Below are 16173 nucleotides of genomic sequence, written 5' to 3'. Positions count from 1 at the left end.
GTGAAAGGCTCTAATGGAGCGAGGCGGTTCGTCGCTATCCTGGTCCACTTGATCCTCATCCAGTTCGGTGGGTGCAGAAACTCGGTCCGCCGCACATGGCGCTTCATGCCCCGATAGCAGGGTTGACTGTGCAATGGGAGTCTATGGAGGCAGAGGCGCCAGTGGAGGAAGCCCCGCAGGAAGGGTTCCATGTGTTAATTCTGCTGCAAAAATATTGCGATGCAAAAATATCACCATATTTTTGCAGTGAAATTCACACATGGAGCCTGCAGGGGACACCCCACGCATAATATCCACCCCAAAAATATTGCCTATGGCCACCAAACAGCCATATCTAAGGCGATATTTTTGTTGGGGATATTATGTAGTGATACCGCAGAAGTGGTGGAAGTGGTGGCACTACCGGGCCCTGCATAGGGATTGCCAGAGCAGGGGCCGTTCAGGCGGCTTAGGATACATTTCCTTAAATCCTTAAAATAGGCCTTCATGGGAATCAAAATGCACAAGCGCCTGAAAGTTGCCAAAAAACACATCCTCAGAAGGTCGACGCACTGAGTGGGTAGAGGCTGCTCAGAAGGGGCATACCCCCAGGATCATAAAGAGGATGTTGCCGGAAGGCCCACCAACTGGCACCACATAAACCAAAGGAGCGGATGCAGGAGGGAGCGAGAGACTGCAGCAGCGGAGTCCTTGCATGCCAATCCATTGGAGGGCGGACCGGGTTCATGTTATGCACAAAACATGGAAAAGGCTGCTCAGCCCCTACGACAGGCCCCTCAGTACCAGTCGCTATAAACTTTGGTGAGAGGTAGACAAAATGGCAGCCGTGGATCACGGGGTTGGACCGCCATTTTGTTAACACCGGAGGTGAACTGCGTCACAGGTGCCAGTGAGACCGTGGTCACCACAATGGAATCAGCTGACTTTTGTTCCATGACAAGGCACCTCAGCAGAGCCGGTGCTAGCAGACCTACATTGTTTCTGTGACCTCTTAGAGTCTGCTGTTAATTTAGCCCCCAGTGAGGGAACCTTCGCTGACCCGGTACTCGAAGACCGGCTTCATTGCCCCCCTCAGCAGGATCGGTTCGATCAGAGACCAGAGTGTGGGAAGACTTGGAGTCACCCCCTGAAGCCAGAGCCCTCGAAGTGAGCTCCTCAATCTTGCTCGTCTTCGATATAGCCCCAAGATGGGGAACACTGGGGATAACCCTGGTACCTTTAGTCACTTAACAGGAACCCCGAGTTGATACTCGGTACACAGTTCCAGATGTGGAAACTTTGGGATGAACCCTGGTGACAACATCCCCAGAAGTACTGGGGCTAACTTTAGCCCCCAAAAGGGGAACCTCGGATGAAGATCTGGTCCTGGCAGCACCTTTGCAGAGGAGCTCGGAGGAAACTCTGGAGTGCCGCTTAGATCCCTTTCGGGACACCTCGGAGATCCCTGGCAACAGCCACTTGTGGGTGCCCCCCACCCCCTCGAATAGGAGTACCTTGGCCAGGGTGCTCTAAAAAAGGAACAAAAACTTACCAGTCGCTTCTTTTTCTTCAATGAACTGCTGTAAATGTGGGAGGAATTCACTGAAACACCTCCTCCCACCTGACAAGCGGACACTGGAGTGCCCAGACCGAGAGGGATTCGCAGTAGAAGCACGAGTCCCAATGGTGTTCCGGGCCTAAGCACAACAGGCGAAGAGTGGGCATCTGCCCTCGCAAAACTATGTGCGCACGATGAACAGAACATGAATCCCAGGCGCTCCGGCATAGACAGAGGACAGAAAGCAGAGGAACTGGAGCAGGAAAATAAAGGACAAGGGAACAAAAAGAAATATTCTAAGACGCAAGTGCTTGCCTCTGCCCCTGACCATGCAGAGAAAAGGACTGAAGGGTGATGCGCAAGGCAGAGCTCCGGAAGGCGGGGCTACAGACACGTATGGTGGCCCTGCATAAAAATTTAAAGGACAAAAGTTTGTTTGATGCTTTAAAAAGTGCTCCAGTCCCATCACGATGGACGGAATGTCACAAGTATGGAGTAATGGGGAGAAGACGTGGGAGTACGATTTACCGGACCCTTTAGTTTTAGTTATGAGGCAGGGAAACCCCCGTAAAAAATTGGGATAGTGAGGGCATTTATAATCACAAATAAAAATCTATAACTACCACCGTGGCACCTGTGTGTCAGCTTCCTTCTTTGACACCATTATAATACACAAATATCAAGCACCTACTCTGCACATCCTCCTAGGCGGACAGTGCAGCAGCTCTTGAGGCAACCTACTAGATGAAAGCAGTACCTGCATTAGAGAAAATGTAACTCCTTAAAAACACAAGTTTGACAGTAGCAGCAAAGGAAGTGTGGTGCTCTTTAGAAACAGATCCAAATAACAGACTCAGAGCACTTATAGAAAAGTGCAAGTAGAGCTTGGAAAGCAAATACCAGTTGGTTCTGGAGGAAGGAAGATAGCCTAAAAGGAGGAAAGCTATGTCCGACCATAAAAAGGTAAAACAGAACATGCCCACATCAGACCCTCCAATAACAAAGCTACTCAATGCTATACTGGGAAACAATTGCAGTATGCTGTGTGCAGTGACACAATGCCATGGATCCCACGAAGATCAGAAATGGCACCACTGCATATCATTGATTTCATGTCAAAAGTCTGAATGTACATTGAAATATTTAAACTAGGACAAACCAGCAATCCATGAAAATAATGAACAGTTTTGTATTTTCACTGTCATTGGATAAGTAGTGAACACGTCTCAGTACCCCCCCCTCCCTTAAGCTGGTTAAGATTCTTGCACCTCAGCCAAAATGAGTGCAGCTCTTCCTACTTCAGTCAATTACCATTAATCAAGACAATATTATACCTAGCCTCAAGTGGGCACATATTGTTCTAGCAAAATAAATATACACACTCTGAAGTTAGCCATAAGTTCTAGCTGCAAAGATTGTCCTCTCCAGACGTGTACCAAGAGTTTAGATGCCGCCCAGATTTAGTCCACAGTACAAGTGTTTCAACTACCTGAACTCTTTTATAAAAAAAAATATTTAAAAAAAACGCACTGTAGACTATCAATTACACCTTTAAAATACACTACTAGCTGTATATCTCTTTACCTGCGTTCCATCAGGCTTTGTAATTAGGAACACTTCACTCCATACTTGTATGCCAGTTGTTTCTCGCTCACATCCACCTCGCCACGTAAATCCAGTCAAGGGTTCAGTCAATCCACCCATCCAACTTGAGTCATCCTACAACAGAAATACAAAAAAAAAAAATAGTTCTTAAAATTAATGTTAAATATGTGTTTATAGATCAAGACAAGGTTTCATTTAGTTTTCATTTCCAGTTGTGTAGTGGTCATGGTTCTGTTCAAAACTATTTTAAAAACAAAATTAATTGAGCAGAGCCCAAAAATGTAGCTCCAAAACAAGAGAGGATACAAACAGCTGAATGAAAAGCAAGGCTAAAAGGATGTGTAAATTAGGACCGGTAAATTACAAACTCTTGTTAAAGTAGGTACCTAGGCTAAAGACAGTGCGATTGTATCACTGGGATGATGAAACAGTGAAGAAAATTACAATGGCCACCTAGGTATTTATATCCGAAGCAGAGTGCTCCACCCTAGTAATAAGGTGGGGCTTTCTGAATCTAAAGCAAACTCAACAGCAAAACCCTGGTGTGTGCAGGGAAAGAAAGGGTGTAGTTGCATCAGATGCTGTAGTGACCATGATTTGTACACCTCGTCCATAGTCATTGCTTCCATTCTATTGGAAAGAACTTTCCATGGAGACGAGAACTTTTTCCAAGCAAGAAACTGCTCCCATGAACACGTAGGAGTATGCAGGTGCATTCACAGCCATGTCCCTCCAGGCGCTGCCCTCAGCCAGACCTTTCCCATCCACCAGGCCATATTGCACTTCTCTATTCAAACTGGTAGTGTGAGACTATGGTGTAGAAGTACAGATTCCAACAGAAAGTAAACCATAGCTAGAATCTCACATGCTTATTGAATTTAAGAAACACTCCCGGTGCGAACCACCCAACCCATCATCAAAATACACATCCCATTATATATAATCCCTAAATGAAGCTTTTCTTAAACCAGTAAAGCACATTCTGGCGTGGTTGGAAGGATCCAATGTACATTTATAAATGACACCAATGATTACAACTATTCCTTAAGTGAGTGATTTCTCCAGCACATATGCTTTATAATTTCACATGCTTATTAAAACAGTACCAACCAGTAGATATCTGGCAGGTGGACGAAATGTTCTTTAGCACATTTTGGCCCATCGTGGAAAGTCAGTTTTCTAGGCAGTAAAGCTTGCAGAAATCCATGCATCAACTTCTAGGTCTCTGCATTATACCCTTCTCCAGTCTAGGTTTTTGCCAGAAGTTGCAGCTTTCCCACTGGTTGAATGTCCAGTCACCCTGCCTGGCAACTATTACTTTGCAAGCTTCTAGCAGTACTTCGTTCCGTCAACTGTTTCATAATGGTGGACTTCTAGACCGCTTAACCCATAAGCCAGCAACAGTCAGGATCTTTTGTCCAGGTCAATTTCATAACAAATGTCCTTTACCAACGAGTATATGCAAGGAGATTTCTGTTGCTGATGGAGGTAAAAATAGCCAGGCATAAAACATTACTTTGCCTCAGTTTTCCACATGTGCACAGCACACCATATCTTACTCGCCAAGAGTTTATTACTAACCAATGGATAGTATGTGAATTCTTAGACCTGCTGAAAGTTTACCAATATTTTTTTTTTTTTAAAGGACCCCAAAATCTTGGTCCGAGTGGTGGTCTAAACAGCACTTGGAATCTCTCATAAGGGAGACAGAAAACACTTCGATTTCACTCACCCTGCAAGCTAAAGTTATGCCAACTAAAAAGGCCTTTATTATAAGATTCAGGTCTGAAGAATGCATGGGCTCACAAGGAGAAAGCCCAAGCCTGAAGACCTTGCTCAATTGCTAGGCAAGAGCTTGGGGCCGTACTGGAGGGAATAATTGAGTCTACTGCTTGGATGTGGAGCAGTTACCCATTGAGATCAGGCACTTCTAGATGTAAAGTTGGGATTTGGGCATGGTTCTACAACCTGTGGGTCTCCAGATGTTTTGGACTAATTACCACTGACTATATGTACTAAAGCTGATTGGGAGCGGCAGTCCACTGCGAAGACCAATATTGCTGACTCGTAGGTTAGGGACTTTTGCATTAACAGTTGCTGGCCACTGTTGAGACCAGTCACTGATGTACATCACGATGGGCTGCTTTTATGAATGCACTTACCCCATGTACCTCGGAGGCATCAGCTTCAATGAGGCAAGTGGTGGCGTTCTATAGTTGCAAAGCAACCCACCGGGATCCCATTGAGAAATGTGCAGTACCAGCATGACAGGCAAGAAAGTGATTGCAGACAGCCACATGCCTGGCATTGGAGAGCAATGCAGGCTGGCAGTGAGCCATGGGTGGTTGGCATATCGAGGGCTGCAGACAGGAGCAACAGTTCACCACTTTCCTGGTGAAAGTGACAGACTGCAAACTAGGGCTAAGAGTAAGAAAGTGGGGGTGTAGGGGGTCCTGTGTGATAATGAGCACAACCAAAGTGGTTCTCAAGAGTGATAAACTGCACCATTGGCCTACTGCAAAGTAACAGTTTAGGGCAGTAAAAGTTAAAATTCAGGTCTGCACTCCCTCGTGAACAGGCAGGCTAATCAGTTATATGACTGAAAGCAAGGTACAATACAAACCAGGGTACAATACAAATAGCGGACCCCTTGGAAAACTGGTGCCACAATGAAAAAACTCCTGGAAAGCAGACTAGGACAATGGTTCTGGGTAGAAAATTAGTCTTTTTTCAAAGGTTGGGGGGGGATGCATAAAAATAAACTGGTACCATCAATGCATCCACCCCCACCCTTCCCAATCTTTCTCTGGAGAAAGCACCAGCCCCATGGAGGCATGGGAGGACATTGAAGATATATTTCCATTTCTACCTGAGAGCGAGTTGTGGGGCACAGCTAGCAGAAGATCCAAAAAAGGTTATGCTTGTGACACGTTTGGGTGCTGAAGGACTATGCATCTACAAGTACCTGGCCGATCCGGTGTCTGTGGTTGTGTAAGCAGGAACGTTGAATATGTGTGCTGTGGTGAACAATACATTTATTGTGGCCTTGGTGAGCTGGAAGAACATTTTTGTCAGAAGATGAACATGGTCCTGGAATTGAACCTTTTTTTACAGGATCCAAGGTAGCAGAGAATCTATAGATTTTGTGGAACACTTCAGTCCCTACGGCCAAGTGCAGCTGTACAGGGAATGAGGGGGTAATACACCAGAGATCAGATAATGGTGCCAACAAACAAGATAAAAGGGAGACTGGCTAGGAATAGATATTAAAAGAAGCCTTAGCCAACAATAGGGGTGCAGTGTGGTCTATACAGTGCGGTCCTTCGGTTGACTAGTAACTACAAGCGGTGGTGAGGAAACTGTTGGCACTGTGGGTAGTCACCACAGGGAAAAAGTGAAATTTAGCTTTGGCAGTAGAAATCTCTATAGGAGGTGAAGTGCATTCAGGAGTTAGTAGAGTTGGGAATCCTCATAAGGCACACGTTACCGGCAACTCCGGTCATGAATTCGCTGGCTCCCCATGGATTCCCAGCTTCACTGGGAATATTCATAACTTTAAAAAAGCAGTTTCGCTTTAGCCTGACAACTGCTCGTCTCCTCTATAACCAATCACTGTCCTTTGGGTCACTCTGCCCCCAACCAATGACAGCTGTCTCCCCAAGCTCCACCGCTGATGGCCATCTTCAGATTTTGTAGAGCATCTAACGCAGCAGTATGCATCAGGAAGAGCCAGAGATGGGAAGGAGGGAGGGTTTGCATGCAAATCCATGCCAGACCCATGCTGGAGAACAGTTACTAGTAAACATGTTCCTTCTCTAGCATGGCGTTTGGCAATGATTTACATGCTCATGAATACAATAGTATTTGCCGTACATATACACAACCACAGGCGGTGGCTAGGCTCAAAAGCAGCAATACATTTACCCATGAACAGACCCACCTCAAACAAACAGGCTGCGTAGCAACGCTTGGGCAAATCGGAACTCCGCCCTGGAATCCCTGTCGACACAGTAGAATCTCATGCAGGTGTGGGTGGACCTCTGCGTAGCAGCCCTGTAGATGTCTAGCAGGGGAACACCAGAGAGAAACTCCGTCATCACTGCGATGCTATGGTGGAATGGGCTCAGGCCTGGAAGAGGTAGTTGGCCAGACTGACAGTGCATGATGCAGCCAGAGAGCCACCTGGATATTGAAGCCTTAGAACTGGGCCTTCCGATGATTCACAGGTCCAAAATTCAGTTGAGATGTCCTTAGTGCGTGCCACATAAAACTTCACACTCTCAACGTCCAGCGAATTCAACATCCTTTCCGCCGGCATAGATGACACAGGTAGAAGACAGGCAGAACCAAAGGCTCATTCAGGTGGAATTCTGAAGGCACCTTAGGCATAAAGGTGGGGTGGGCCCGCAGCACCACCCTCGTAGCGTGGAAGGACAAGTACGGCTGTTTGCAGTAGAGTGCCTGATCTCCGCGACCCGCCTGGCCAAAGAGATGGCCACTAGTAAAGCAACCTTCAAAGGGGCCTGATGCATTGATTCAAACCCACCCCCCACCCCCTCATGAGCTTAGTCAACACCACGTTGAGCTCCCAAGCAGGGGCCTTTATTGGTGGAAGTCGTGAAGAAGCCCTTGAGGAAGTCCTTGACGAGCCTGAGCGACCAGAGGGGCTTTCCAGATGCTGAAATGGCAGCCAGTGGCACCTTCATAGAGGCATGCGCCTGGCCAGCCTTGGACAAGGAAAGTAGATACGGAAGGAGCTGTGATTCACAGCAGCTTAATCCGAGTCCTGCAGCACACTGAAGCCTTTCCATTTATGGCCATAGCACGAAAACATGGAGGGTCTGGCCTTAGCCAGGATCTACTTGCCTTCCAGCAGCAGAGAATAATGCCCAAACTGTAGGACTGCAGGAGCCAAGCTTTTGGGCTCAGTGGCAGTGGGTCATAGTGCAGTATTTTTCCGTTTTCTCTGAGAGAAGATCAGAAAGTGGAAGCAGCCGGATGGACGTAGCCACTGACAGACTGAGCAGGTTGTGGGCGCGTCGAGCAATGAGCATCACCCTGCAATGACAGTCTGAGTTGATCATATGTAGCAGGAGTGAAATCTGAGGGAAGGCTTACAGGGAGAGCCCATCCCACAGGAACGAGAAGGCATCCCCCAAGTCACCTTGGCTGAGGAAACCTGCTGGGGAACCTCTGGCACTAGTTGGCCGCCAGCACAAAGGTTGATCCGGGATTGACCCCACTTACGGAAAAGGGATACCCGATCCCGAGAAAACTCCCACTCATGGCAGGACCGCAGCTGGGGGCTGAGAGTCTGAAATCGGGTTCTTGCTGCCTGCCAGGTGAAATTGGATGAGGAAAAGGCAAATATCATTAATGGGGAGACTAAGGTCCTAGCGCAGGTCCTCAATAACAATCTACTCTGGGTAATAGACTTGTTAATGCACCCGGACCAATGCAGTTTTATGCCCTCCAGATACACACGCATGTGTAGAGGAGCCGCCAAGTACCCCAACCACCTCACCTGTATTGCCTATATGTTGGGAGCAGGATGTGAGACACGTGCGATACCAGTGAAAATTCAGATACCCAAGAATCCTGGAAGCAAGTTTCCCATTGAGAAAACCGTACCTCCATCCAAGAAAATATGATGGCCGTCTGAATGTAATCCCGGAAGGAGCAAAGCAAATGAATGGTCAAGACGAATGGTAACGTCACACAAGCAGAGTTGACGAAACTAGAACAGATGTAGAGACTAGAGAATGCAGATATTCTATAAGGCATTAAGGATAAGTGACATCTTGGTATCAAGGTGAAGAAGCTTATGCCATAAAACAGATGAAGAAATCCAGTTTAAACGTGTACAGATGCAAAAGAAACGCAAGCAGACAAAGTATTTGTGAGGCTAGATTTATAGTGAATAGATTGCGGCATGCGCCATTAAATACATATATGCATTAAGGATAAACGATGGATGTTTCCACTACGTGTTATAGCAGAATTGGACTAAAAAAAGAAAGGCCTTATATCTCAGTGTGGCGCAGTAAGAAAACAAATTCATAGTGAATCTCGGAAAGACTAGGCTGAATGAACCATGAAGTCAAGCCAAGGTCTTATCAGGATGAAGTTAACTAGCAGTGGATACCAAAATCGTGTCAACGATCAGCTCCTGTTCAGAAGGCATGAACACAAAACGAAAGACAGGTTTTAAAAAAATGTTTTAAAAGAAAATATATATATATAGTATTTTAAAAAGACAGTAAGAGCTCAGAATCATGGTTTACAATCACATGGAAGGATGAAGTTGGACGAGCAAGATGTTCACACCTACGCATGAGGGCAGACCGTGCCTTCACTCGCCTGATTCTCCACAGTACAGAACAGACTCAAGGCTGAGCTTCAAAGCCTAATTGACTACGCCGACCACTGAGGTGATGAGCTTGCTAATTGGTGGGAAGCGGAGCTACCCAGCACATGGAAATCCAATCTGCGTCCTACTAGACGTAGGTGGAAAAGTACTGAAAAAGGTTAGAGTCCCAACCAATTGTAGAGGACAGCATAATTATGGGTCCTATAGTTTGTGTAGCCAATGGGACGTTGTGTATTTAGTGACGTTCATAGTGGCCATTTTGAGGGACGGGCTTAGTTGTCCCACCTGATGTTAAGAAACCTCACTTTCCATCCCATACTAGTATAGATGTAGTTGTTCACTTGGAGCCCATCATAGTAATAGGTTCTGTAGTTTGCCACGTAGGCTGATGTTGGTAGTGGTTAATGTCAATGAAGACAAGTTTTGAATTTAAAAGTACAGTTTATGAATTTTGTTGAGTGAGAGGATCGAGCAAATTAGTTGATGTTCGTTATGCTCCCCGTTTTAGACAATTGAAAATAAAAAACGGTTATCCTTTTTACCGACGGAGTCATTGATTATTGATGTTGAGTAACTTTTGCATCCCCATCCATCTCCAGGGTAATTGATACTCATCTTAAAAGGCTAAGGGTATTCAGTTCAAATGAACCTCCGCAGAGTCAGCCAGGCCTTGGCAATACCAGAACCAGTGGTATTCCCAGCTGTAGATTTTGTTGGCAGTCTCTGGGAGATTATGGGGTGTACGGGGAGAATTTGTTGCTCTAAACCTCCCCTGAAGCAGTGGTCTGGGTCAACAGGGTGGGGCGTGGGAGGCAAGACTGCCCTCTCCCCCTGCTGTTCTCTGGCCATAGAGCTGCTTGGGGTGGGGGGCACGAGGGGAGAGGACTAGGTCTTGCTTTATGCGGACAAATTATCTAGTCTACATGAGCAAGCGTGAAGTCTCCTGTCAAGTCGCAACTACAATTCTGTCCAAATACCAGGAGTTTAGTGGGCTTAAAGTAAACCGGCTGAAGTCAGTACTATTCCCCGCTGTACGGTGGTGGGGGTAGAAGGGGCAATCACCCCCGCCCCCCCCTCCGTGATCTTGTCCTTATGCAGTCTCAGGATTCAAGTATCTGGGCATTCACGTGAGCCCCAGCACAGAGTTCCTTCGGCTTAATCCGGTAGTGGAACGATTCTCCTCAGATACTGCTCATTGGCAAGCTCTCCCGCTAACTCCGCTGGGCAAAGCAGTGCTTTTTAAAATTCTGTCACTCCCTAGATGTGTGCTTCAGAGTGCTCCACTTCTGGCTCCCAAGGCAGCATGACGGGACATACCATCCTTAGGGATTTGTTAAGGGGTTGGGGGGGCAACCACACATTGCTCTCAGAATGCTGCAACGCTCCAAATGGGAAGGGGTGTTGGGCTGCCCTGTATTCAAAGATTACTGGGCTGCTTGGAGTAGTTAACGACTTGTACACATGGCGATTCAAAGGGGATGGATGGGAGAGAGGTCACCCAAAAAAGTGCTTTATGGGGCAAAACCAGGGAAATGGTCCTTGCCCGATGATGCACAACACTCAGCAGTTATGGGCTGATTCACAACAGGACATAGGGTGGGCAAGGAAACCAACACAGGACCAACCCATCTGGACTAATCGGCATCTCCCTGAACTATGCAAAATTGGCCATTTCAGGAACTGGGAGGAAGATGGGGCATGGGGGGGACAGGGGAGTGAAGGTTATGGCCAATGTGGTCCAAGAGGGACAGCTCATCCTATTTGGGTTGATTGGCAGTGAACACTACAGACACATGCAAGCCATTAGATCCCAATTATCCGCCTTGGGGGAAGTCGCCAAGTGCTCACCCAGAGATGCCAACATCCCCCCCCCCCCCAATTGTTTTGTCACCTCAACACTATCCGGTGTTAACAGTCCAGACAAAAGGTTAGGTGGGAGAGAGAAGTTGGTGTTCCCACGGGAGGTCTGAATTGCCACCAGTCTCTGCCTAATTCAATCCAAAATACTACATTGTGTATACTATTCACAAACAGCACTTGGCCTCGGGGGGGGGGGCGCAACTGACCTGGGCACCTGTCTGCAATGTGGACTAGCTGGGAGCATGTTTCCATAAATTATGGGAGTGCTTGCAAATCCAAATATTCTGGGGTTATTGGGGGGGGGGGGGTGTCAGTGTTTTCGTAGGTTAACCGCATTACTGGTGTCTCGGGTCCCCTGTGATCTGAAGCTGGCAATACTTTGAATTTGGTGGGGGAAGCAGGTTCACCAAGCACAAAGGGTGTTCTTGTCCATCGAATTGGGAAAGCAAAGGACTATTCACTATAACATGGGGCACAGCGGACCACTCAAGGCTTAGTCAGTGGACTGCAAATTGACAGATGCATGGCCTGAGATACTAGGGCGTGCCCCCAAGCATTTTGGAAGGTATGGGGATGGTGGGAAGGGGAGAAATGAGACATGTCAGTACTATTTTATGCCCCTACCCTGTACCTTGTACCTTGTATTCAGATGTTTTGCCGCTGATGGTTCCCCACCCTCTATTGCTACACTTTAATTTAGTGAATGTACGACAAACTGTTCCACCAAGCACAATAAACAGTTCCATAAATAAAAATAATAATTCTCTAATGGGCCTTTAACCTAGGACAGGCTCGGTTTTACCCGAGCGTGCTGCTAATGGTATCAACCAGTAAGATGTCTGAGGTCAACAGCTCAGGGGGATGTTGCTCAGGGGCAACAAGTTTTGGAAGCAAGACAACGCAGTGCAAAACAGGTTTGAATCCCGAGTTTAGAAACTAATCTCTGCTATTAAGCAAGTTATAAAAGAATAGTAATCTTGTAGTAATCCCTTGGATCCGCTGCTGTTCCAGGGGCAATAGACACTTTGCAGCAACAGGCCCCATACTGTGGAACAAGCTTCCCATGGAGCTATGCAAGGCTGATTTGCAATTTACTTTTTGGGGGAAAAACATTTTCTGCTGATCGACTCATGGCTGTGGTCTGGTTCCTGTATTTCAACATCTGCGTCCGATACATGGTCTCCTGTCAAGTCACCTGAAGATTAGCACAAATACACAAATTAAGGAAAAGCAACCAAAACTCCTTTCTGGTTGTAGTTGGTGCTCCAGGTAAATCCCTCCACTTGAGAATCTTCTCACCAAGTTTTAAACTGAGTAAAATGATTTTTCAGGGACTAAATAAAACAAGTCAGTCCCTTTCCTACTCAGTAGGAATGGGACTATATTGCACTTCGAAGAGCTATCCATTAGCCACAGAAACAAAGATATATGCAGGTATCCTTGATATTGCACTTAGAATATGCCTGCTGCTAGTCCATTATAAAACCTTAGTAGATATAAAGTAAGACTAAAATTAGATTACTCACGTAAGGGTATTTAAATGCAAACATCCCATTTTTGGGGCTTCTGTATAGTCATTTTGTCATGCATGTCCCTGTCCAACCAAATCAAATGTAAGAAATCCCAATTTCTATATACAAAAGAACCACGCCTTCCCAGCCCCCAAGAAAGTAATACATTTAGAACAATCACAAATTATTTTCATTGAAACTTTAAGCATTTCAGATCCGTTAATGGTCGGATCAATTGTCCATCAAGATTTGCGTTTTCATTTCACATGGATATTTGTGGGTAACCTGTGAGATTTAAATTTTTGGCCCTTATGAGTCGCATTATCCTTGTGTCATTCATGATGATTGTGTAGTTTGTAATTGACTACTCCTGATAAGGTATACATTAGAACTGGGTTTCAACTGACTTTTTTCCTGGACCATGCCTGGTTCTGAAAAATTGGATAATTTTAAGACAATGCACTTGTAATGATTTATATGATTTGCAAGCTAGATTGCTATTGTCCCTTCTGAAATGTTGATGCATTACTTCTGTGCCCCTTTAATAGTTACATAATTACAGCAGCAAGGTCAAGTATGTGCTAGAAAACTCACAAACGTATCTGCCAGGGCAAGTTAAAGTCTGGATAAGGAAATAAGGAGAGTAGTGGCTATTGCACCTGTCCAATATATCTAATTGGGCATGTTTGGGTTCAAAGGGAAAACTATGTAGCATGCTGCTTGGGGGGGGGGGGGGGGGTTGGGGTGAGTGGATGTGTAAAGTGTTTAAAACAAAGTGGGAAAGGGAAACATTCTGACATGAGAATGGATTAAGGTGTGCAAAAATGGTTTAAAAAATGAAAAAAGGAAATTTGCCTTTTGGGGAATGGACATGTTAAACTGAGACGAGCACCAGGTATTATCTTTAATGTGCATTAGTCAAAAAACCCGACTGTCCACAATTAAATTAATGAAGAAACAATCACAGCATATGCAGAATAAAACAAAGCAGAAAATATGTAAGAGCAAGAAAAGAAAACGAAAAATCAGCCAAATTACACATTGACGATACAACCAGGAGTACTAATCACATTATAAAACTATATTCCTAATTGGGTTTGATAAAGTGCAATTAATTTCAATAGGAAGATTTTTGTCCCCGCTGACGACCTGAACCAGAATTCCTCTGTATTGAGCCAATCCTCATGATGCAAACACAAATTGCTTAACATATCTACTCATTAAGAAAAAAGATTTACAATTAGTACATGTTTTAAAGTCTTGGTTGACCCTGGGCCCACATAGATCACCGTTACCATCTAGAGGTTCTAATTTCATTACAAATTCTAAGGATTTAATTGGCAAGAACTATATTTAGTCAAATTCTCATGAGTTCTGATCTCCATCTGGGGTTGGGGAACCTCTGTGTATAAGGTAACACAAAGCCTCTATGTTTGCCACTGATGGGAAAGGTTTTAAGAGATTCCATTTCAGAAACACTTTTGTACAGGCGCGGTATGAACGCCACATCATATCAAAAAGGTCTCCCTTGTCAATATCTAATCCATTCTCAATGAACACTTTACTTTTGATGGATTGTTAATCAGTTCATTTTCTGTCTCTTCTCATATGGACATGATCTTACAAGCAAGTGGTTATGTATTCACAGCTCCAAGATCTAATACGTCTTTTATGCCCTCCTACAATGAGTTCTTACAGGCACAATAACCAATCTATGAAGTGCCAATGTCTTCCAATTTAAATGAGCATGCAAGGACTACAGGCTGAGCTCATAACGCAGTCGACCAATTGGCAGGCACACCAGAAGGCGCAGAACTTTCCTCCATAAGAGCCTTCTAGTTGACTCCTATTCCCCTTACAGGCAAAGGGATTAGTTTCCATTCCGCATCAAATAACTGGTACTGCTTACCTTTTTAAAACTAATCGGGGGCAAAAGCGAGAATTGACAGTATGTGCTTAGGATCTTCATTTGGCATATCAACAGAAGTTTCTCTCCAATTCTACTTCCAGTTTTTAACTATGGGGAAGCTCAATGTAAAACCCAGATACTTAACTTGTCAGTGGAAGTATACCCAACTTCCAGGTAAATCTAGGGATTTATTTCAATGGATTGCAAACAAACATGTTTGTGTTTAGGGGCTTAACACTACGTAATTTTGACCTGCATATTTGTCTAGACATGAGATTATATGCTAGAAGCCTATGGAGTATAGTGTAATACTTTGTCATCCGCGTAGGCCAAGGTTGTCCAACATACGGCCCGCGGGCCACAATGCAGCCTGCCAAACCATTTTATGTGGCCCGTGAGGCTGTATGTTGGACAACTCTTGAGTAAAAAAAATAAATAATACGTTTTTTTATATGTGCCTGTGCGCAAAACTAACTTCCCCTGGTGACCCCATGGGGTCAACAGAGGCAGTTACGTCCTCAGTCACGAAGCGTTAATTTAATTATTTCTGCAATGTTTGTCGAATATCCGACAAACATTGCAGAAATAAATTTGTCAAGAAGATCTTGGGACTTGATGGAGGAAGGAGAGAGACTAATTTGTATCACGGCATAGCGAGGGTTACCTCGGGAATACCATTCATTTTCAGTGAGCGCAGGTCCATACAATTGCCCAGTACTCCCACACACTATGAACAATGGGATTAATATAGTAGCAATTACTTTGCATTTAAATATCCAATTTCAGGCAAGTAGGACCCACCATGCAAGAGAGGAATGGGCTCCGGCCCAGACATGCCCGTTCCTCTCTTGCGTGGTGCTCCGAGGGGCAAAAGGTGAGCCGAGATTAAGGGAGGAGGTGGTGAGGAGGAGAAGAGTGCTGGCCCGGGCGAAGGATTATGTGGACAGGTGCTGTGCAGGAGTTCCTCTCGGCGTGGGCAGCACAGTGGATTCCTGAACCCCCGATTAGCCGTGGGCCGCTGCTCAGAGGGCCATTCTGCGGAGTTAATTTCAAGGTTTGTCATCTCTGGACATATGTTTAGCAGGAGTTGCAGCGATACAGCCTGTCTGCCCCAAAAATCATTCTTTTGAATTGCGAATGTCACCGAAGATGAACCTTTATCAGCTGAGAAACTTAACCTTTGCAGTGCTTTTTTTCCTCATCTCGAGACAAACAGCGGGAGCTCAGTTACATTTACCTCTAAGCACAGTGCGGATTGATGAAAATGTCCATGCATTATACCAAGTACATTGGACATTATAGATGTGGCCAGTGGGGTATCAAAGCATGGTGAATACCACATGTACAGCACAATGTTACCCTAGTAGTGCCCCAATAACAC

The 16173-nt window shown here is 45.4% G+C and overlaps 1 protein-coding gene across 3 annotated transcripts in view; it reads right to left on the bottom strand.

Moving 5' to 3' along the window:
* The window catches only part of ATL2 (atlastin GTPase 2), an 822570-nt gene that overhangs the window by 528248 nt on the left and 278149 nt on the right, over window positions 1-16173 (bottom strand). For 2 of the 3 annotated variants that reach the window (XM_069607814.1, XM_069607813.1), the window contains exon 3: window positions 3122-3256. The exons of the other annotated variant lie outside the window; for it this stretch is intronic. In XM_069607814.1, coding sequence (XP_069463915.1) covers window positions 3122-3256 — 135 coding nt within the window. The remainder of the gene's footprint in view (window positions 1-3121; window positions 3257-16173) is intronic. 3 annotated transcript variants of the gene reach the window in all.

This window comes from Ambystoma mexicanum, chromosome 4q (assembly GCF_040938575.1).
Source record: "Ambystoma mexicanum isolate Mex_15411 chromosome 4q, UKY_AmexF1_1, whole genome shotgun sequence".
NCBI lineage: Eukaryota > Metazoa > Chordata > Amphibia > Caudata > Ambystomatidae > Ambystoma > Ambystoma mexicanum.
The sequence above is the reverse complement of the archived record's forward strand: the minus strand, read 5'-3'. Positions and strand labels throughout refer to the sequence as shown.